At 35.3% G+C, this 23,175-nt stretch overlaps 1 protein-coding gene across 1 annotated transcript in view; it reads left to right on the top strand.

Annotated features, from left to right (window-relative positions):
- The window catches only part of LOC150106848 (fibroblast growth factor receptor-like 1), a 76,771-nt gene that overhangs the window by 15,276 nt on the left and 38,320 nt on the right, over window positions 1–23,175 (top strand). The window contains exons 2-3 of the mRNA XM_090393490.1: window positions 12,222–12,491; window positions 21,138–21,233. Of these exons, the coding sequence (XP_090249616.1) occupies window positions 12,222–12,491; window positions 21,138–21,233 (366 nt within the window). The remainder of the gene's footprint in view (window positions 1–12,221; window positions 12,492–21,137; window positions 21,234–23,175) is intronic.

The following is a 23,175-nucleotide window of genomic DNA, read 5'->3' on the forward strand; positions in this document are numbered from 1 at the left end:
AAAATATGTTAAATAAAATTATAAAAATCATACAAAATCAGAAATTAGCTAACGAATGGATTAACTGATTTGAATGAAAACTTTTTTAAGTTTTCATGCAAATTTATTAAAATTGTTTAAAATAACTTCTATAAAAATTAATTATTAAAATTGTAATTTATTTTCAGGGATTATCTTGATCATTTTAAATAACACAACCGACGATTAAGAGGCAAAGTAATATTTTATAATATTAATCGTATTAATAAAATAAGAAAAATGTATTAATTAAAGAAATATAACTTACGGTGAGTCTATTTGTCGATATAAAATAAATAATCATATTAATACTATTTGCTCTCTTTTATTCAAGTCCCGATATTATCCAAACGATCTAAATAAGTCTCAGAAAATCTGCAGACGTAGTATATTAAAATGCTAAAAAAAATATGTCTGATATCGCCATGGGATTACACAGCTTGTACGGACTGGAAAAAGAACCACAAATTAAAGCCTTTTAACGATATGAATGCCAATAAACAGAAGCCGGGTTATAGGGAATAGTTTTCGCTTCACTTCTGCCTTTATTTACTTTTATGCCAGTGTGGGCTGTTTAGAGAAATATACGAACTCGGTGATCACGCATAATAGATTTCATGCTCCGTATCCCGCTCTTCCGGAAGAGTTACTGTTTAATTCCGAGCTAAATTGTTCCTGGGGGGGGGGGGGTAATGCATAGTGCGACAACTGCACACACACACACACACACACACACACACACACACACACACACACACACACACACACACACACACACACACACACACACACACACACACACACACACGCACAATTACGTTGGAGATACCGCGAGATAAATGACTCTCTGTTTATGTATTTCTGAATGAGCAAACCTCGCAGTTTAGTCTACATCTTCAAGCGCGTGAGAAGATTGTTTTCTTCTCTCGTAGAAGCTCATTATGAGAGCGCCGAGCTTAATCACATGTCGGACATTAAAATTTTATAGATAATCTTCATGTGAACGCATCGACTATAGATCATTTCCAAGGGAGGAGATGTGAATCGTGACAGAAACCTATCACGTTTGAAGACCTTAGAGAAAGATAGATTTTTCTCTTTTTTTTTTCTTCTTCTGTTTTTTTTTTTCAAGCACTTTACCGGCACAAAGCGTCGATAAAGAGTAAGGCTTTCTTTGCAACACAACGCTAAAGAATTCTCCACATTCCTTGCAAATATTTTTAACCTTAAAAGCAACAGACGTTCGTCTACTTTCCATTTTCTGGGGATCCACGCTTTTCCATTGCCCCGAAAAAAAAAAAAAAAAAAGAGTGCATAAAGAAGTCGTGCTCGCATATTTGAGAATAAACGATAAAAGCAATCCAAATAGTGAACAAAGAGAAAAAAAAATTGGAAATAGCATTTAAAATCTATGCATCGAAATCCAATGAGAAAGTCATGGTGTGGGTTACACCGGGTGATGAGCATTCTCGTCGAATGTGACGTACGTAACCGACTAATACGTAACTAAAAATTCCTGTTGGCCGAGCGATTAGCGTATCCACTCTCCAACCAACTTATCATGAGCATGTTTGTAAATGCCCAGTTAAAAAAAAAAAAAAAAAAAAAAAAATTAAATAAAACATAATAATAAAACTCCTTACTCCATCCATGGTCCTAATGTACTATAGGCGTTACAGCATTTATCCAGTGCGCGGAAGTTACATAAAACAAATAAATAAAACTTAGAATACTTCTGCAATTTACAGAGGGATAACCCTCAGTGCTTATACGTTTAATTGTTGATCTAATAGCAGTGCTACATGTTTCTTTTTCTACTTTTTACTGCTGGACTCCTAAGTAGGAATAATAATAACAATTGACAACGACAACCATAAATATTCCTCCACTTCTCGCTAGTTAACTTCCTGAGATAGATAACTCAGCTTCGGTTAGAAAAGGTCACCCACGTGGTGCTCAGATCTCTTTAACGTTTAATCCGTCTTCAGAGACATGATACCATCAACTTCGTTATTAAGAATGGTTTCATAGGTCTTCATCTGTTCTGATGAAGAACGCTTCCTCGATTCCATTTGATTTCTTCTTCCGTATTAACTTTCTTCGAAGGTTACACGAAATCCTTAAATTTCCTGTAACTCTATCCGCACACAACGACATAAGAGATTCGGGAAAGAAATGTCAACGAAATAAGATCCAATGAACTCTTAGATAGATAACTGGCTACTTTATTCTAGCTTGGTATTTTCTTTGTGTCGTTATCTAGGCCATCCAATTACCGAGACTGCACTTAAGGGTTCGCTTTGGTCTCCGGTTATTAACGGTTACGCAAGCAAGCCAACAAGCAAACCAAAAAATCCACTCCAGTTCAGCCTTCTAAAGGGCCTCACCGTACTTGAAATACAACCACATCAAACGCCTTATTTCGGTGATAGGGTGACTTCTTTGACGACTAAGAAGATAGAACGGAAGATAAAACCTGATTCTGTTTCGAAAAGGTCACCACCGGTTTCCTAAGTATCCCCAAAGGGAAGTTAAGATTTGGATAAGCGTACGTTGCACAAACTTTAGTTAACTAACCTGACAAGATAAAATTTATATTAGAAACCGATAGAACCAAACTTCTAAGCAAGAGTAATTAGTTAAGAGGATAGCTTAAAACTTCATGCTTGGTTGGTGTGAAGTAATTTGTCATAGTTAAGCCTACTTGTTCCTTTGACCTGCAATGGTAGTTATGATTTAGCATCAGACGCGTTCACTTCAACGCTAAGTGGATTTTGGAGGATTAACAATGCTAGGTTTGTTTCAAAGTTTGCAAAGGCAACCTTGATTGTTTCAGCTCTTAAAAGAATGAATTTATCAGGAGATTCTTTAAACAACTTCATATGGTATACCAAGAATTTATCTTATTTTTACCATATAATAATAATAATAATAATAATAATAATAATAATAATAATAATAATAATAATAATAATAATAATAATAATAATAATAATAAGGAGAATAGGTGGACGGGGTCTGCTGCAAATGAGACAGACTGTGGAAGAAGGAGAAATTGGTTTAAGAAATTACATCGACAATAGCTCTGAGCAAATGTTTCAAGCAGTTACACAAGAGGGTCTTCTGAAAGCAACAGGAAGCAAATCCGATTGCAAAAAGGAACAGCAAAATAACCGATATGTGCGCTGGAAAAATGAACCTTTTTCATGGCCAATTTCTTCGAGATACTGAGGACAAAATTGACGTGAAGAAGACGTGGCAATGGCTACAATATGGATATATTAAAAAAGAAACAGAAGAATTTATTCTAGCAGCTGAAGAACAAGCACTATAAACTAATGCAATAATTTTGAACATCAATAATAACAGAAAATGCAGATTATGCGATCAGAAAGATGAGACTGTACAACATCTAATCAGTGCCTGCAATAAGATAGCTCAAATTGACTATAAATACCGCCATGATCAAGTGGTCAAAATAATTCATTGTCATGTATGCAAAAAATATGGCTTTCCTACTTCTGATAACTGGTGGCAGCATAAAATAGAGACACTATTGGAAAACGAAACAGCAAAAATTCTCTGGGACTTTCGAATACAAACTGATCGGCATTTGGAACACAACAGACCTGAAATCACAATTACTGAACATCGGCAAGTTTGGATTATCGATATCGCAATACCCAGTGATAACAACATCAACAACAAAGAACTGGGGAAATTACTAAATATCGAGATCTGGCAATCGAAGTTGGCCGACTGTGGCTTAAACACACCAAAGTCATCCCGGTAGTTATCAGTGCACTTGGTGCAACTTCAAAGAAGCTATCCAACTATTTACAACAATTAAACATCAACGAAGTGACTCAATATGATCTACAAAAAAAACAACATTACTTGGAACAGTCCGTATTTTACGACGCTACCTGACAGACTATTCTTAGATTCTTGGGTAGAATCTGAATTGTTCTGTATCAACAGTCAAATTGTTGTTTAAATATCTTGTTTTGACTGTGTATCAATTATATGAATAAAGTAGTAATAATAATAATAATAATAATAATAAGTGAAAGAGACAAGGTCTGATATTTGCTGCTCAAGAAAAATTACTACAAACGAATGCCGACTGTGCAGAAATAAAGAATTAGGTGGTCCATAGTCTCAGTGGACCATCTAATTAGTTTTTGGAGCAAGATTGGCTTAGACTATTAAAGTAAGATATGATCGGATTGCAAAAGCTGTACATTGTAGCTGGTGTTGGAAATGTGGTTTGAACGCTCAAAACCTCTTACAAATGAAAACCCCTTACGAAACCCCTCACAATTAAAAAACCTTATTGAAAATAAAAATGCAAAGTATTATGGGACTTGAAAATTCAGATGGACAGACATCTGGAACATAATATGGCAGACCCCACTGTGGTCGAATCACAACAGCAACTACAGCGAAGTGGGAATATCAGAGGATAGTACAGTGCTTGAAAAACTGATCAAGTATGGATATCGGAACACTGGAATTCAATTAATTTGGAGAAAAATAACAACAGTTATAAATAACATAGAAGCACTAGGAGAACTTTTTTTCAGGAAAAAAAAAACGGATCTTCAGGGAAGAACTATGAAACCTCTCTATGAGACCGGCTCACTCACCTCCAGCTGAAAAATTTATAAGGGTTTCCTGCATTGTAGATGGCTTTGAACTCACATTTTCTTTAAGTCAATGACGCAAGAGACTTTTTTTGACTCTAACTTTATTCAAAAGCTACATTATTCTTGAAATATTTTTCAATTTGCAGAAGACGCTGATCTTGCTACCTCACAAAAACGAAATTCCTTGTACATTCCCAGAAATAGTTCGGCGTCATTGACCCAAACGATCTTTATTTTGTTTCCGAAAACTCGATCGCTTCAAAGCTGTTTTTATTGAGGTAACAGGCAATCCTTGACATAGCTTGTCCCTGTCAGGAAAACTTTCTCTGCTGTTTTCTCTTTCTTGTTATTATTACTGCAACGTCTGATCGTGGCAAAACTGACCAATGATTCCCTCAACGCCTTTTCCATGCCTCTTACCCACTTCGGTAAGCCGTGCTATACATCGATCCTAATTCTCTAAAGAGTCACTCTATTCCCTGCTGTCCACTCCCTAATGAGCGCCAATTCTTTGCGAAATCCCACAGACATTTTTTTTTTTTTCATTTCGTCAGCTTGGGATTATCACCTCTCCCAACTCCTCTTTGGCATTCTGTCACTCAAACGAAGTGTCTATCATTGATCTGTGCCATATGATTCTAGACAGTGTTGGAGTCCTGAAAGATACGAGATTAATTTGAAAACAAAAATTGATAGGACGTTAATAATAACGTAAAAAGTCGTGTAATACTGGTTATAGCATCCTGTACACTCTGAAGCCTGGCCATTTAAATTAATATTTTTTTTCTATATTTCGTGCAACGAAATATAGAAAAAAATCAATGTAAAGGAAATTTTAATTAGCCCGCAAAAAGAATAATCGTTTAAAGATTTCAATATACGTTTATTAAATCCATTTAATACTTAATGAGAAGTAAAATCTGCAAATAATTAATAGAGGATTACATTTCTTTTACCCTCATTAAATTTTAATTAATATTATTTCTTTTAATAGAATAAAGTGGCAATAAAAGTAAGAATATTTTTATATTGATATCGTCAAGCTTAGAAAATATCCTAATTACGCTATTATTATAAAGTATTCTCTTTATCACGTACCTTAGTAGTTAGCATAAACAAGTGGAAAGGGGAAAAAAAAAACACTCTTTCCTCTTCCTAATATACCACACAAGAACATACATATCCTTTATGTTATGTCAAAATTCTATTACGTGCGTTTGCTGCAGCATAACTCGACTTTGCCTCTATACTTTAGAAATCATAGTTTCAATAGTAAATTAGCTCATTTTAAAAAATGGTCTAGAATGCGTAAACTAGATAAACATTGAATTCGCATAAACATTGGAATACGAAACTTAACCATTCGCTTGGAAAATGTCTGAACGAAGTTCTAAAGACTCAAGGTTTAAAGTCAATCGCACTTCGTCTGCTTTTACAACGTTGTCAATACATGATAAATAGAACCTTCATTACAAGACTTGCGTTACCATAGTAACCGTTTGCTCGTATAGTCCTAATAGAAACGAACTTACAACAGTTTGTGAACCATCATACTTTATTTATTTATAATTTATTTATTTATTTTGCGTTACCATAGTAACCGTTTGCTCGTATAGTCCTAATAGAAACGAACTTACAACAGTTTGTGAACCATCATACTTTATTTATTTATAATTTATTTATTTATTTTGCGTTACCATAGTAACCGTTTGCTCGTATAGTCCTAATAGAAACGAACTTACAACAGTTTGTGAACCATCATACTTTATTTATTTATAATTTATAATTTTCCTTTATTTATAAATTTCTACATTATTGATAAAAAAAGACATAAAGGTGCCTCAAACAAAAAGCAAAAATTCTTAAGTCGTCTCTGTGGCAGACAGCCAATAATTATATATTTTTCTATTTATTTCTATAATAATAAAAATAAATATATAAATGCAAGTTGCCACGCCCTCTATGGATGAGGCACTGAACTATTATTACCTTTTATACCCCGGAAGTATGACTAGCTAAATAAATTAAGTAAATTAAAAATATACATATATTAAAAATAATGTTATTCAATGACAAGCAGTTTTCGGTTGTATCGACCAGGGCAAGCGAATAAGAGAGCCTTTAAATCAGTATTTTTGAATGGTTAGTTTTGTCTCATCTAAACACTATCGATATAACTATTTAATATAAAATTCCCATAAGCATCTGGCCACACACAAGCACACACAAATTTCATTTCCATACATTGTTCCGTTTAGGACCCATTATATTCTTTAGACTCCCTTTCTTTCTTAATTTCATTTCTAAAAGAGTGAACATTTCAGTAAAAATTCCCTGTTGTCGCTCACTGTCTTCGCAAATCGAATTATTGTCGTGGATGTTTGGATATTTATGCTAATTATGTTCGACTATTCTGAAGGCGCGGAGGCTAAAAAAAAAATCTTTTGTTTGAGCGATGGTTAAAAAAAAAATGAAATCTAAAGAACGACAGTGGATCGAAAAAAAAAAAAAGAAAAGAAAGCTCTCTGTACTCGCGTGTGTCTTCGTCAGAATTGATCCACCTGTAGATCCTCATTTCCAGGCCACATTTTTTCTTTCTTTTTTTTCGTTGTGTCCAGAATGTTCGCTTCTCGACGGAGTAATCAGAAAGGAAATCGAAAACGGATGGTGAGGGATTGCAGACGACAAAGGATGCGAACAGCAAAGTGTTTCTCAGAGAGGCAATACGGAAATGAGAGTTTGCTTCTACTGAAGCAAGTTTCAGGGTAAGCTTTATGGATAAACGTTTTACGTCCATCGTTATTTCATTACCGATTCGGATGACGAAGCGGGCCTTCAGAAGAGAACTCGTTGGCATCGATTTCAAGTGATTATTCGGGAATAAATTGACGTAAGAAAAACGCGGAAGAGAAGGGAACTTCCGGTAGGATGAGACGTCATTTCAGGTATCGTACCAGGTGTGATTTTGTTCCCCTTTTCCCTTCACGTTCTTGTTTTTGTATTAATAAAAGGTTGTAGTTCAAGACGGAAAATGAGAATGAAAATACGCCATTACAATTTTTTTGTGTGGTGAACAATGTAAAGAGATGTCCAAGGGGTTCAGCAGCACTGTCTTTTGTGAATGTTATTCTTGCATGTCCAATGCTTTGCGCATGCAAGAATGACATTGTGGCATATCATATATTTCCAGTTGCTTAGAAATTGTCTTTGATTTATGTTTCCACCTTTGTGGACAAAGTGAGCAGCGGGTCCACTCATTAGCAAACGGACTGTGGGCGAAAGTCTCGGAGACAGACGTTGTTCAATGCGAGATCTTAACCCTACGTATTGGAAGTTTAAAGTAAACTGGGGGAAAAAAAAGTACCATTTTTAGGTCTCTAGAGTGGAGATTAACAAAGTTTAAAAGCTTTCTGTGAGCGAGAGTTCCATAAAAGAGTTTTAAAACTTTGCTGTCATGTTTAAATGTCAAGATAGGATGATTACGTTTAGTATCGGACCAAGATAATTTCTCGCTCGAGGCAGACTTCGTATGTCATGCCCCTAAGTTTTATTTTTATATTTATACGTAAGTACTTTCTAATTGTTAAGTATAAGTATTTTTTCAAATTATTAATAATTAAATGACTTCATTATTTCTACTTATCATTTTTATTAACTCGAATATACTACATAAAAAAAGAAACAAATAAAAATGATTACAAACAAAACGCTATAATTTTAATTTAATCAATTATAATTTAGATTTTTTTTTCTTGAATTTTAAATCTGCGAAAGCTTTTATTCTTTCACTATCTATTTTCTGAGAAACAGTATTTTCTATAGATAACAAGCCTAAAGATTTAATCTCTCACGCCCCACTATCGATCGCAAATATGTTTTGAAGAGTTTTAATTTGCTAAAACTTCTTTCAACCGTTAAAGGAATTGTTCAGCCAAGTTTTCCATGCGACCCGCGTATTTGGAACTACATCCTGCAAATTGCTTGCTTTTAAAATTGTAAAGTTTGTAACGCCGAACTGATGTTTCCGGTAAGTAAACTGTTTAGAGATTTAATTTTTTCAAAGATCGTCAATGTTACTACTATTTTCATCATTAAGAATTTTAAACCGCCTATTTCAGTTAAATTCAAGAGAAACCCCCAATTTTGTTCGTACGTTTTTATTTGCTCAACTCTTTCTTCAGGAGATCTTGAGTCTAAAATGACATTGAACATCAGCAACGATGATATCTTCAGTTTCAAAATTAAATAATTTATTTTCACGAACTATTCTTTTTTCCGTAAATGTTGGCTCCGTTCCTAAACGTTTTAATAAATTTATAACAGTTTTTAAATCCATATTTTTTGCTTGTATAGATTTGCTTACTACGTTTATCCGATGAAGTACATCACACCACATCCCTAACATAACTAAAAAGGAATATTCTCAAAGTTTTTCTGCTAGTGCTAAAGATTCAGATTTGGTGGCGGCATCGGTTGAATTTCACGAAGTATTATGAGTGCATCATGTATTACGTATTGCTTTACATGGATAGGTAATATTTTCGGAAAGAGCACAGGCTCAGGGGCCCTAGTGCCGGCCTTAGTTTTGGCACCCCGAGCGAGTGCCGTTCAACCAGCCCCTTAATCCGGCACTGCATAAACGAAACACCTTCAAAACAAGATATCATTCAAACAAAAGTTTGACTGGTCATACAGAACAATTCAGATTCTACCCCAAGAATCTAATAATAATTTTAAAATAATAATATTAGTGAGCAGTATATGGCAGTACATGTAGATCGAGGATTAAGTAATATAGATAAGTGATGTTCAACATCTACAGTATAGAGCAGCGACCAATAATAATAATAATAATAAGTTAACGCCTTTTATTCCCTTATAGGGAGTAGGCGAGGCCTTTAAACACCATAAACTTTTGGAGACTGAGTAGGCAGTTCAGTCTCCACCGGTAGCCAATCAGAGACAGCTGGCTCATGTCTATCACTAATTATAGGTGCACCGATGAAGAGACGAGTAAACAAGTATTGCCATCTCTTGATAGCCCTAACAAGATATGTTACTGTCTGAAATAATGTGGGTACTACAGTCGATTTCCTTGAGTTTACGGAACGAAAAACCCGAGTTTCCGGAGAAAAAAAAACGCTTGCCAGTGATCGACTAACTCGAGAACAGAACCAGTTGAAGAAAGTCTTTGAAAAAGTTCCTCCAATCGGCGACTACACTCATTTACAAGTATCATCGTGCGTCAAGGGCGGAGGATGCAAGCGCCACTTCCACTGAGCTACACAGGCCTATAGAGCAGCGAATGTTTTAAGAATTAGATAGCCAGCCGCAGTTTTTTATTTATTTTTTTTTTGTTTTTTTTTCAACTATATATAAAATGATGCAAATATAAAAATGCCCTGCTTAGTTTATTAAACCTGTAAGTTATTTAAATTTATATCAGAACAATTGATATTTAAAATTCGATAAAGGAAACAAAACTTACAGTTAATGAAGGCAGAATGAAGAGTTAAACTCACCTAAAAGTTGTTGCTTGCCCACTTTGATGCCTATTCTTGTAAGCCTAAGTAATTGTTCAAGAAGGAGAGTCATTCGTACTGTTCCTGTTGATGGCTTCCCGTATTTCATGTCAGAAAATGTCTTCTAGCATACAAAAGCACTTCCAAACATTGAAATAATTTTTAATCCCAAATGTCTTATTTGGGTATTTCTCAGTGCAAAATAAAAGTTTCAGTTATTACGCCGTAGTCTTGTATCGAACTAGAACGAATTCGTCTGCTTAAAGTTTGTATAATTGCACTTGATCAATAGAATCTGCGCTTTTAATGTCAACATTCAATGGATCGTTGAAAAGATTTCATTTGGTTTATTACCTCAAATTGTTTATACGTGGCATCAACATTATTAATAAGCGTGAAGTTTGGACACTTACAAACCCATGCGGCTTTATTTATCGTATATACACACTTTTTCGTGGAGAGTCATTAACGGATTTCGCTTTGGTAGAACTCTGTTACGTGGTGTACATCAATTGCAGTTCTTTCATCGGCGGCTTTCAATTTCCATAGATTTTGTTTGTTTCTTGTTTTTCTTCGAGAATTCTTAACTGAAGAGTAAATTTACAAAAGAAAAAGAAGAAGGGAAGTTTCATTAGACAAGAAGCACCAGTGAGCAGCTGTTTGAGGAGACACTGATATGTTTCTTTTTTTGTTTTCTGCCACTTCCAAACAGAACTTCGTTTTACGGACACTTCAAGTTTACCAAGTCAATAAAACGTAAAAAAAAAAAAAAAAAAAAGTGTCATGGATAAGAGTCCGATTCTATTTTTTTTATTTTATTTTTTTTTAATGCTCAGCTAACGCTTTACTTAAACATTGATTATTTTTCAAAAATCAAAGAAAAAAAAGAAGTTCACGTGAATTCGCGTGGTTAAATGATTTATTTATATATTTAGAAATTAAGCATAATTTATTTAATATTTATTAAATATGATATAATATAAAAAATAACAACAATTTACAACGATTCAGACGTTAGATACAATTAGCAATTTTTCACTTTGCTGTGTGTGTGTGTGTGTGTGTGTGTGTATACGTACTATGTACGAAAGTACCTCATTCGTGTTCATACATACGATGAAATACTTTCCAAAGCTAAGGAAGTGCTACAAACTTAGAAAAATACAAATATTAACCCCATTTTAAATCTTTTGCAAGATTACCGGGGCCACACTTCTTTAGGACGAGATGTGAACCACTTGTAATGACATCGGAAGAACTGTCAAGTGGACATTCATATCAGAACTCATCCCTGCTAAAGTGTAATACTGACAGTCATTTGTATCTTACACTCACGTGATCTTTGATTTGGGTCTTTTACTAGCTTCGTACGCGTGATGTCAGTAGTACTTGCGAAAAAGGAGGTGGCCTCGAGAGCAGAGTTTATGGATTAAAAAATACGCAAAAAACATAAATATTGATACAAATGAAAAAAAAAAAACCTTCGCCCATCAACGGTAGAAATGTACTGTAGGTTTAAAAATAACCTTTTGTGGATGCGAATCCTATAAACAATCGAACTCAAAACAAGTGACGAAATATACGATCGTGTATAATCTTAAAACTGTGAGTGTATTTTGTTATCTCATTCTTGTATAGTGACACAAAATCACAAGAGTTAAAAAACAAAATCTTTTTTTTTTGATTATGCACTGTAAACGTATAAATCTTCTAAGCATATGGAAAGATGTAACCCAAGCGCTGTGTTGTTATTGAACGGTCTAGGAATGGTAGATGAAGGAAAGTTTAGACATCACTACGCAAATATTAGGATAATGAACGAACAGCCTGCAGTCTGCGTGACTGTGTTTCAATTAGTTTAGAGTGTCTTTTAAAAATTATCTAAAAATCGTATTACGATAAAGCCGCCTTTCATGACAATATAATGAAAAGGTTTCCATCGCGAGTTTTTTACACACACACGAACACACACAGTTCAGTCTTAAACTTGATTACAGCACTTTATTATTATTATTTTTTTTTTTTTTTATAGTGTTGGCTGTTGGGAGCCCAGATGTTCGTCTCGTCGTTCCAGCGGGGAGTGCCGCTACTCTACCGTGTCCAGTTCACAGAAATCCAGACAACTTTGTCTTCAACTGGTATCGCGACAGCGTTCCTTTGGACTTCACCGGTCGTTATCAAGTGTTGAGCAGTGGCGCATTGAGGATTCACGGCACTGCCACGAAAGATACGGGAATGTATGTTTGCAAGGCGGAAAATGGATTTGGAACTGAATACGTCAACGTTACGCTTATAGTGTTAGGTGAGTGGATTTTGTTCTCGTTATCCGCAATTATTTCTCCCGTTTTATTTAATTAGATGCATTGAGTTATTTCATATATTTTGTTTTAATTAAAACTTGAAAATTTTTTTAATTATAATTTTTTTTTTTTTTACATTTTTCATTTTTTTTATTCTGAGTCTATGAATGCATTGCAACGCTGAGTACCCGGATTTGATGCATGTCAACTTTTATAAGGCCTTTTAAATGAAGATGAATTAACGAGTCTCATTCGGAGATGGTAGTATTTTTCCTTCATAAATTCAGGTTTTACATTCCACAAAAATTGACAAACTAGCCGAAGAACACACATAATTTACAGACACTGGCCTCACACGTCATATGAAGTTCATATTTGCCAAATGACATCGACTAATTATGAGGCCAGTGTATTTTGTCTGTAAATTATGAGTGTGTTCTTAGGCCAGTTTGGTTGATGATCTGATCTTCATTCATATTCTTCAATGCGAGTAAAGATCTTAATGTCTGAGATTATGTATGATAATATACGGAATTCTATCATTTATAGTAAACCAGTAATATGATCCTTTTTTTTATTATTCATGTCATATCGCTAGAACATCTCACGCACCGAAGAATGCGAATCCTTGAGTGCCCCTCTTTATTTATTTAGCGTATGATATGACGGTCGTGAGGTCCCTTTTACTGGGGAGGACGACACCATCTCAATCCACCCAAATTTTATCAGGGCTTGGAACCAGCATAGCTGACGAATCACACCTATGGCTGAGGCTTAAGTATTCCTGACTGTAATTCCGTGCGTGTTCACAGGGCCGGTTTGTCTGCTTGCAGGGCGAAAATCCTCAGAAAAACAGGGGAGAAAAACCCTGCCCAAGACCGGTTAACTTGGCTATGTCTGAGAAAGATTCTTAAACTCCTCACGTCGTCGACGAGAATCGAACGCAGGACACCCCTTTCGCAGGCATATGGTTGCGAAGCGCATAGCCACTCGGCTAACCGAGTGAGTCCCTCTTATAAGACAGTGTTGGAGACTCTTTCCTTAGCTAATATAACAAACCGCAAAAATAACGCGGCGTTTTCAAACTGTTTATCTGCCTAATGGTATCTGGAATTCTCATATAACCCAACTCCTGTTTCGGTCTGGATAACTTTGGTCGAAGAATCTTTCACATACTTCTGATTTCAAAAGTAGTTGATACAAATACTTACGTCGAAATCTGAGTTCAGTAGTAATGAATTAGTACTCTGCTATATTTCCAAATATCCAGATCATCCTTCAGTAGGTCACCAAAACTGATAGAACACAAATCTTTGTGTTCAATGTAACTCAGACATCTTAAGTTATGTGTAAAACACATTGGTAAGATCTATAACAGCGTAGTAAGGGCTGCGTAGTAATTTGCAAACAACAAATATTGAGCCTAAAGTAAATTATGCAGTCAGAACTCCAGGACTTGCAAGGACTTCTGTTACCTACACATGTCGTAACGAGAATGATGCGTTCCCTTCGGCCCATCCGAAGGTTGTTTACAGTTTATGATATTATCATGTCATAAACTGCTATGATGGATAATAACAAATGTACAGTTAGTGCCTACTTCGTGGTAACTGCATGCGCTAGCTGCAAGGGAGACTTTGTGAGTTGTCCACTAAAATATGAACTGGAATGAACGTGGTGTGTTGGTGAGTTCAGGGAGCATAACTGCGTTTGTTTGTATTAGTGCCGAATCGCAGTGGAACTCTTTTGATGAGCTGGATTAAGGTATAGTCGTAGTTGCATCCCAATTCGCTTTGAGGCTATCAATCCTTTCTCGTAGCCATCAGACGTTTAGCTGTGTGGGGGTGTAGATCATGTGGGTGAACAGTAAGATGGTAATTTCTTTGATCACCTAAGTAAAAGTCGATTTCTATAGGTCATGTGCAATGTCGTTTAATACAATGTTGTCTATAGGTCATATGCAATGCGGTATAGCTTTTGTTGTGCCATCTTCTCTTACCTACGCAGATTAAAGTGCTTAGTATCCAACTGAATCATGTACCCCATCTGCGCGCGCGCGCGCGCGCGCGCGTGTGTGTGTGTGTGTGTGATAACTTTAATCTATACAATACGTTAAAGCTTTAATTTGAACTGTTATTATTTTCACTTATTCCCCTAACGCTAATTTTATGGGTTCAGGACGCACAAGATTAAGGTGAAATTCTAAGTCATTCAAGCTTCTTATTTACACTAATACACAACGCAATATAGTTTGCACAACGAGTAATTACGACACAGTAATAAAAGAAACAAATCAATCCTCTAAGACCTTCTCGCAGGAGAGTAGGTGGCTTTGTTCACATTTTGGAAATCGGTGGGTAGTCGGTTCCGATCCTCAGCCGTCACCGATAGCTGACGTCAGGGCTACAAATGATATCGGGAAGTATAAAAGACAGCTGCCACGAAAATAATATGAATTCTACGGTAGGTTTTTCCGAGTTGGAGTTAAAAGTGCGAATTTCCAGAAGGAAAAAATCCTACTCATTTAAGAGAAGGATCAACTAACTCGGAACCTACTTAGAAAAGGAAAGTTTCTGACTGATGATTAGAATCAAACGCATTATTGGACCAGAAACGATGTCATAAAGTAGACGGGAAACTCAGTAATGAAATTAATTTTAATAGTTAAAATTAATAGTTATTATCTTTATTCTTTTTGTCATTCGTGTGATATAAATAATCTCAATTTACTTTTTATTAAATTTTAAAGGGAATTTAAACTTTTAAATTTACATAACCGCAATGATCATCTGTGCTATTTGCGTTTTGTTTCATAACTGCTGACTTGTTCTTTACTCGCCTCAGTTAGTCATTCGTAGCAACTCGTCCCATATCTCAGCTGTTCCTCTATTTGTGGACGACGCCATGCGCTCCAGGAAGAGACTGAAGATGGGAAACACTCGAAGGTTTCCCCCCCCCCACACACACACTATACAAGACAGGTTTCATTAATGCCGCGAGGAGAAAATTTAAATTATGGAATTCCCTGGACGCCACTACGTTAGGTGCGAATACAGTTAAGATGGAGTGGTTTCTAGCTGCGGTCCCTGCGGCTGTGGACGTCATCGAACTGTCATTAACAAGGCGAATGAGCTAATTAAGAAGCTGAAGAGAAAGCCTGACATCAAAATCTGCCCCTCTAATGACTGATAACATCTCGATCGTTCAGAACACTACATCGTTCTCTCTCTTTCCCTTTGTCAGAAGCAATTTTACAAGTGTCGTGACACACAACGGAGCTGCCACACTGCGTACGGGAGATGCAATTAAGGCAACCGTAATATACGACGACGAAAGAAAGAAAGAAACAGCTCCATTGAACAGATCAAAGACGGACGCATGGCGGGCGTCCTAAACAAGAAATTGATTCAATCTAATGTATTCCTTTAAGTAACACAAACACATACGATGTTCGTCAACATTTGCGTCAGAGAAGACATTAAAATGCCATCTTTTACTGCATTCTGCAGCACAAAGACACGCTATTAAGTCTTTGGTTGCTAAAGAATATTATGAAGGGAAATACATATGGGTTATTTAAGAACCTGCACTTTTTAAGATTACTTACGTCAAGGAAACTTAAGTTTTCCCAAGTCGATTATCAATGATGTGTGCATTTGGCATTGTTAATAGGACATGTGTTTGTAATGGACTTAACTTTTTTTATTGATGCAGAATTCTTTCTCTATTTAATGCCTTTTTAAGTTTTTTTGTTGTTAATTTAACGTCGAAGAAGAAGTAAGCCAAAGAGTTTGTGCAACCAGTAGACTGAAATAAAGATAAAGAAAGGCTGGTGACGTGCGAATATGAAGAAAGTCCAAATAACTTTAGTCCTATACTGTGTGCATCGTTTGCTCTCAAACTCAATTGCTGATTTACTTCTAACATCTTTAATATCATTGATAAAGTTTAATCTATGAGTGATATGAACTAACGTAATTCTCAACAACAACAACAAATCATGTCCGCGCTGTTAACCTAGGAAATAATTGGGAGTGGCTGTGCGTTTCGCAACCATATGCCTGGGGAAGGAGTGTCCTAGGTTCGATTCCCGTTGGTGATGTGAGGAGCTGAAGGATCTTCCTCAGCCATAGCCAAGTTAGTCGGTCTTGAACGTGGACAGTAGGTTTTTTCCTCCAGTTTATCCTGGGGTTTTTCATCCCGCAAAGCAGGCAAACCGACCATGAGAACTCAACACTATTGGACATAGGATACACCGGGGAGTAGGGGCGACCACCTTATCCTGTGAACGGTTGGAGGTCCGGTGATTAATAAACCCTAGACACCGCAAGGTAAAAGAGGGTAAAAGGAAAACGAGATGAGAGGAGATAATAAATCATCTAACGTCTCTTTATTTCCCAAAAAGGAGTAGAAGAAGCTCCTTTTCTCTAAATAACTTTTGAAAATATGGTATTCGGTCTCTACCCCAGTTATCACTGATACCTATGTCCATAACTACTATCCACGATTTTGAAGAAATGGGTGACAGAAAGGAAGACAATGTCGAATTCATATTGCGGAACAAAACGATGAAATTAATGTTATGAGTCACATGACTGATTTTTCTGAAATGAATTAAAAACTAAAGTTTCCGTAAAGGAAATCACCTATCTCGAGAACTGCTGAAAAAAAAAAAAAAACCACGATATAATTAGGACTGGAATCGAACTTACAACGGCCTTTCTTCTGTAGTCTAGCACTCTGGAAGGAGAGGTGCTGCCACAGAACTGCAATGGCCTCATTTACCAGTACCATCACCATCATTCAGCTGTGTGCATGGATAAAAAAAACGAATATATGTAATAGAAAAAAAAAAGTGTCATTAAGTAATACTTAACTTTTCAATATAATTTAAATTTTGTCTGTAATTACTCATAAGAATTAAAGGAAATAAAAATTAAAAAAAAATCCTGATCTAATGTCATATCACCCATTTTTATTTAGGGATTCGGAAAGTAACTTTTTTCCCAAATATCATCGGAAAAAATCGGGCATCCAAGACCTTTCCGATCAGAGAGCAACTCCAACAAAATTTAAACAGAAACAATATTTGGAATAAGCCTTAATTTTTTTTAGAAAGGTTCTTTTATACCATTTGTGAATCTGTGATTGTTGAAGTGGTAGGGTTATTGCGAAATACTTATCACGATGCCGAATACCGTCAGCCGAAAACGATTTCTTATGTATCCTATCTAGGACATCAATCGGATTTTTAACCCCAAAGACTCTTTCTTGATATTCGAGAAATTCAAGAAATTTTTATTCGAGAAATTTATATTTACAATAAACTACTAGTGTGTCATGATAGTTGAGCTATCATGACACACTAGTGTGCAATTCAGTATTCGCCGGATTTCAAAGGCTGTGAGTTTCCCAAAGTCGTGAGTGCCACGTAAAACGTCCTAGACAATTCTTAGCATGTCCGTTTGCACAACACGTGATTTTTTTTCTGTTTATTTATCAACTGCAATAATCAACGTGAAAAGAAAAGTACCAAAGAAGATAGTGTTTTACGTAAAATAAGAAAAAAAAAAGTTTGAAATGTTTTCTTACTAGATATTTACGAAATAAAACCAATCTTTATTTCTAAGCCTATCTTTTGCCAAATACATTTTAAAGAAAGCGGCATCTGCAGATCGTGAGATTTTCACAACCAGCTGCTTGTATCCCATAATGCAGAGATATTTTGGACGTGTATATTGCATTCCATTCAATCTATAGTCAGGGCTCGTTTAGAAGTCGTACCTCCTCGAGATACTGGAAGCAAAGAAGTATTTTTTCTATTTTTTATTAATTTTGTTTATTTTATTTTTTACATAGTCCGGAAACCTTACTCTAGAAACCGAACTTGGAACGTACTCAGTGGAGTACGTAACCCATTCCCTTCTCTGTAACTAACTTCTCCAAGCCCGATGTGTCGGGCTTGGAGAAGTTAGCACTTAACACTAAGTTAATTAGCATTATTAATTAAAACGATAAATTGCGGTTAAAAATCATTACGCACTGTGTAGACTAGATGTGGACAGAATAGGGGAGGGGAGAAAGAATACCCCTCTCAGGAAGTGTTCAATTAAATAGCTTCCTAGATAAAAACATAGTCGGGTGGCGAAAGATAACATTATTAAGGCTGGCACAAAAATGCGATCTTCACTTCCTTTGGATGTCAGCCAGTGTTTCAACAAAGGGGGGGGGGAGGTTTGGGTTTTGATGTAAAAATAAGGGAGAGAAAGTGATTTATTCAGTAGGTTTTAATAAAGATCACGGATCAGTTTGCAGGAAAGCTCATTATGAAAGACGGCTACGATGGTAAACGAATCCCACATTAATCACGCTATTCAACCTGAAAGAGATCAGAATCAGCACGATTGTACAAGACGTTAATGAGTTATTCAGACATCCGTATATTTCTGACAATAATAAAGCGGGCGAAGTACAAAACACGCTCCTCTTTCTGAATAGAGGAGCGTGTTTTGCGAGTATCCGCTTAAGTAGACGTGGAAACATATTTGGAGCGCGCTGATTAAAGCTCTTCAGAGGATTCGTTCAAAAAATAGAAATAAAGAGGATCCCATAACGAATTATAGCAAACATCTCAAAGGTTTTTATGAGTTTTGGATCGTGATCAATACGAAAGGACAGAAAACACCTTTCCTATTCGAGTGTGTGTGTGTGTGTGTGCAATTCAAATGCAATACAAACACGTATTATTTATTTATTGTGTTCGCTCGGTTACTATCATCATTTTACTGCGAGTGTAAATATGATTTTGATGATGCGATTTACGATTATGTGTTCTATCTTTTATCTGAATATTACGTTTATTCTCGAGACCAAACGATTTTTTAGGAAGGTAGTATCCATTTGTTTCTTTTGCGCTTCAAATGTTTTGTACAAAATGGCGCAAACCTATCTTTCCTATTGACACGATCAGTTATTTCTATTTTATCAGCAATGTACCCAAGTTAAAATTGCAATAAAGAGCTGTTATAGATCTAATGTTGGAAATAAAAAGAATGTTTATGTTCGAAAGATTCTTTACGTTCTGATGGTCTTTCCATCATAAAAAAAATATGATAGTCATGAACGAATATTAACTCAACTACCATAAACTACGACTGTTTTGTAGTAGTTTTTGTTCTTCCCATCAAAAATGGGAAAGATAAAAACCATAAATTAAGTAAATGCTTCCGAAGTGTCTACAAAAATTCACAATCTATTTATTTCAATTTTTGTAAGCTTCAGTCATTACTGTAATTATAGATCTTTATAACCAGATTCTGATTTTCTTCATTTTGTTTTCATTTTTAATGATTTTTAACATTTTAAAAATTTACTCCGTAGTCTCATGATAGTCATAACTTTAAATCACACATTTAACCAAAAAAAAAAAAAAAGGGGGGGGTTAAAAGAGTATGTCCGAGAGGGGAAAAAAAGGGATCTGGTTATGACTGTTCATCTGAGTATTAAGGTAAGTACAGAATTAAAATCGTTTAGGGAGAAAAGAAAGACAAAATTGAGTTTTGGAAGCATTTTGAAGGTTCCTATGATGTTATGGTCCCCCATTAAAGGATGGTATGAGATCAAAGTAGATCAGTATTTATAAATGAGGTGCTTTTCACTACTGATCAAATAAATGCAATGTTTAATCCGAATAGTCTCACTATACGTTGCGTCCTTCAATTGGTAAAGGCCTGAGTTCGATTCGAAAGAAATCTTTATGTGGACTTTTCAGTTGAAGGTGGGTTAGCCGAACTCATACGGAGGTAGCAGGGTTTTTTCTCCCAGAAACTCGGTTTCTCATCCCGCATACATACAAATCGGCCTTGAGAACACATGCAATTTATCAAAAGTACTAGTGGTCACGGTGGACAGTAGATGGCGTTGGTGTAGATGATGATAATGGTAGACGGAGAGTTGTATAAGTAGGTGCCCTCCCTCGATGAATGTTTGGACTCCTTAGAGGTTCACGTAATAATAATAATAATAATAATAATAATAATAATAATAATAATAATAATATTTTCGACGTGACATTGATAAAATAGTCTCGTATTTGAAATATTAATATACCGCAAGAGATAGCTACACTAAGTGACCACTTTATTAGGAACACTCTATCTATAATGGTTTGTTTATTGGACTGCGATAAGTTTTTTTACTAATGTGACATGGGTTTCCATGACAACAGTAGTTTATTTTTCTGTTCCAGCGGTTGCATTAGTAGTCAATGTATTTTTCCGAAGTCATCAATACCAACAATAAATGTTACATCGTCAAGAACACAATTGGCGATTTTAAGGCGCTAGGTGCATTGAAGCCAACACAAAACGTGCAACAAAACAACAAAATTTTATGAGACACAATTTCAAATTGCAGGAACACACAGAACGAGGTACATATTACCATTAATACCCTTACTTGCTGTCTGATTCAATTTGAATCATCCAATGGTTCAGATGGGACACTATACAGTATATTAACCTCAATCTATGTAATTTGGCAAATCTGTCCAGTTTGCATCGTTTGGTTACTGTGAGCTTCTTGCTTAAAACCTTGAAATGGCTGCGCAATTAAATGATTGTCTCATTGAAGGAATTTTTGTGTTGCAGGAGACATCGGGAAAAGCGAACCAGCAATAGAAGAAACTTCAACAACAGCAACGGTAGAAAATATTACCACTCTACGGCCAGAAAGTATAAGTGGAGGTGAGTAGAACGTGCTAATCAAGCTGCCACCATAAAACAGTTGATTAATTTTCTATGCAAACACTAATTCATAGCGGTAATGAATAATATTGCATTACTCTAGAAAAAATACTTTCCTTATCTTTCTTTTTTAAATATAGATATTAAAAATCTGGGCATTTAATAAATAAATAAATTTCTTTCTTTTTGAACAAAATCTGATTTAATTTCGATAAATATAAGGTGAAAATGAAATACACCTTTTCTCCTTTTAAATCAGAATTAATTTATATATTTGCAATACAAAAAAAATTGAATTCTAGGAAATAAATAAATAAATAAATCTGATTTATAGTAAATATTACATTTAGATACTCGCGTGGTGATTTACTGATTTCTTACAATCAATAGTAGAAAACAGACGACATTCTTATATCACTCAAAAATAGTTTCTAAATCGACCACAAGATGGCAACAACAGCCGAGTTAAATTTAATCTCGGAGTAACCATGGTAACTCATAATACGTCTGAGAGCGATTAAGTTTTAATAACTTTTCAAAATCTGTGGATTGCGAAAGGAGAATGCTTAAGAAAAAGAAAATTTCATTGCTCAGAAATCTATTTTAACAATTTATTCTCTTCGCATTGCTGATGACGAAAATGCAGCTGAACGAATAGATGATCGAACGATTGCTACAAATTGCAAATGAAATGGAAACAGTGTGGCTTTTATCGATTACGTTATGATATTCAGTATTTTTATCTTTCTTAAAAAAATTAGAAAGTCGTTTTGCGAACGAAAAAACAACTGCCATAATAAAACAGTTATATGTCGATAACGAATAAGTATAATTAAAAATCTGACTGGAAACAATGAAAACGAACTTCTCTGCTATTATACGCATTATGTCAAATGAGCGTTAGGCTAAGTGAACTCTTGTAACCGTTTATTACAAAATAATGGTCAAAACAGTTCAGTGGAGGATTTTTGATTGTCGAAATTTTCGTTATTTTTCTTTATAAAATGTTGGCTTAATTTTCGTTTAGCGGCTTCTGATATTTACAATGGGAATCGGTGTTGACGATCTATTGAATGTCCCGTTTTCTGTCGATAGACGAAGGTGGTTGGAACTTGTGTATAAATAAGTAAAACGAGTTATTTCAGCCTTTCTTTCGTTCAATCCAGAAAAATAATAATTTCTCAAGTGATTAATTTTTTCTATTTCTGTGTGTATGGTTGTATTTAAAAATCGCCTCAAAATTCAAATTATTCGAGTCTCACTCTAGTATTTGTCAATGATAATCAAATCTCACCACGAAGCGTAAACCATTTCTAAATCTCACATGAACGGCGCGTTTGAAGCCTAGCGATTGTTTATTTGACCACCTTTATGCTTTCCATATTTAAAATTATATTAATTGATAAAAAGTATTCAAAGTTATCCTACAATTAATTGCATTGGACCAATTAAGATGGAACGCTGATGCGCTATCTTAAAACTTACATACATCGATGAAAATGCGGTCAAAATTGACGTGAATTTTGTAGCGCTGGTTACGTAAGCCATACGTCAGCACACGCAATCTAAATGGGTACGCGACGCCACGGGTACAAATAAAGAATTCTGACGTATGTACTAATTGTACATAGACAGTATATTTGCATGGTTAATGATATACAAAATTACGCGTCTATTTTCTTTGGTGTTTTTACTTACTCGTAAAATAGCCAAAATCGCGCGAACGACGCAACTTATAGAGTTGTTTGGAGAAGTGATCATTCCCCTACAAGCCTTGGCACTTTAACCCGATTGAATAAAATATTCAGGAGAGTTTGAGACGTAACTGTATTTCAAATTTGATAGAAATAAGTTGCATGATTCGACCAGCAGAGGAATTTGAGGAGGAAGAAAACGTCAAGAAAAAAAAAACTTTTTTGACTATCTTCAAAGCGCTTGCTCT

Source organism: Typopeltis vanoorti, chromosome 5 (assembly GCF_054136105.1).
Source record: "Typopeltis vanoorti isolate ZY-2024b chromosome 5, IOZ_Tvanoo_1.0, whole genome shotgun sequence".
Classification (NCBI taxonomy): domain Eukaryota; kingdom Metazoa; phylum Arthropoda; class Arachnida; order Uropygi; family Thelyphonidae; genus Typopeltis; species Typopeltis vanoorti.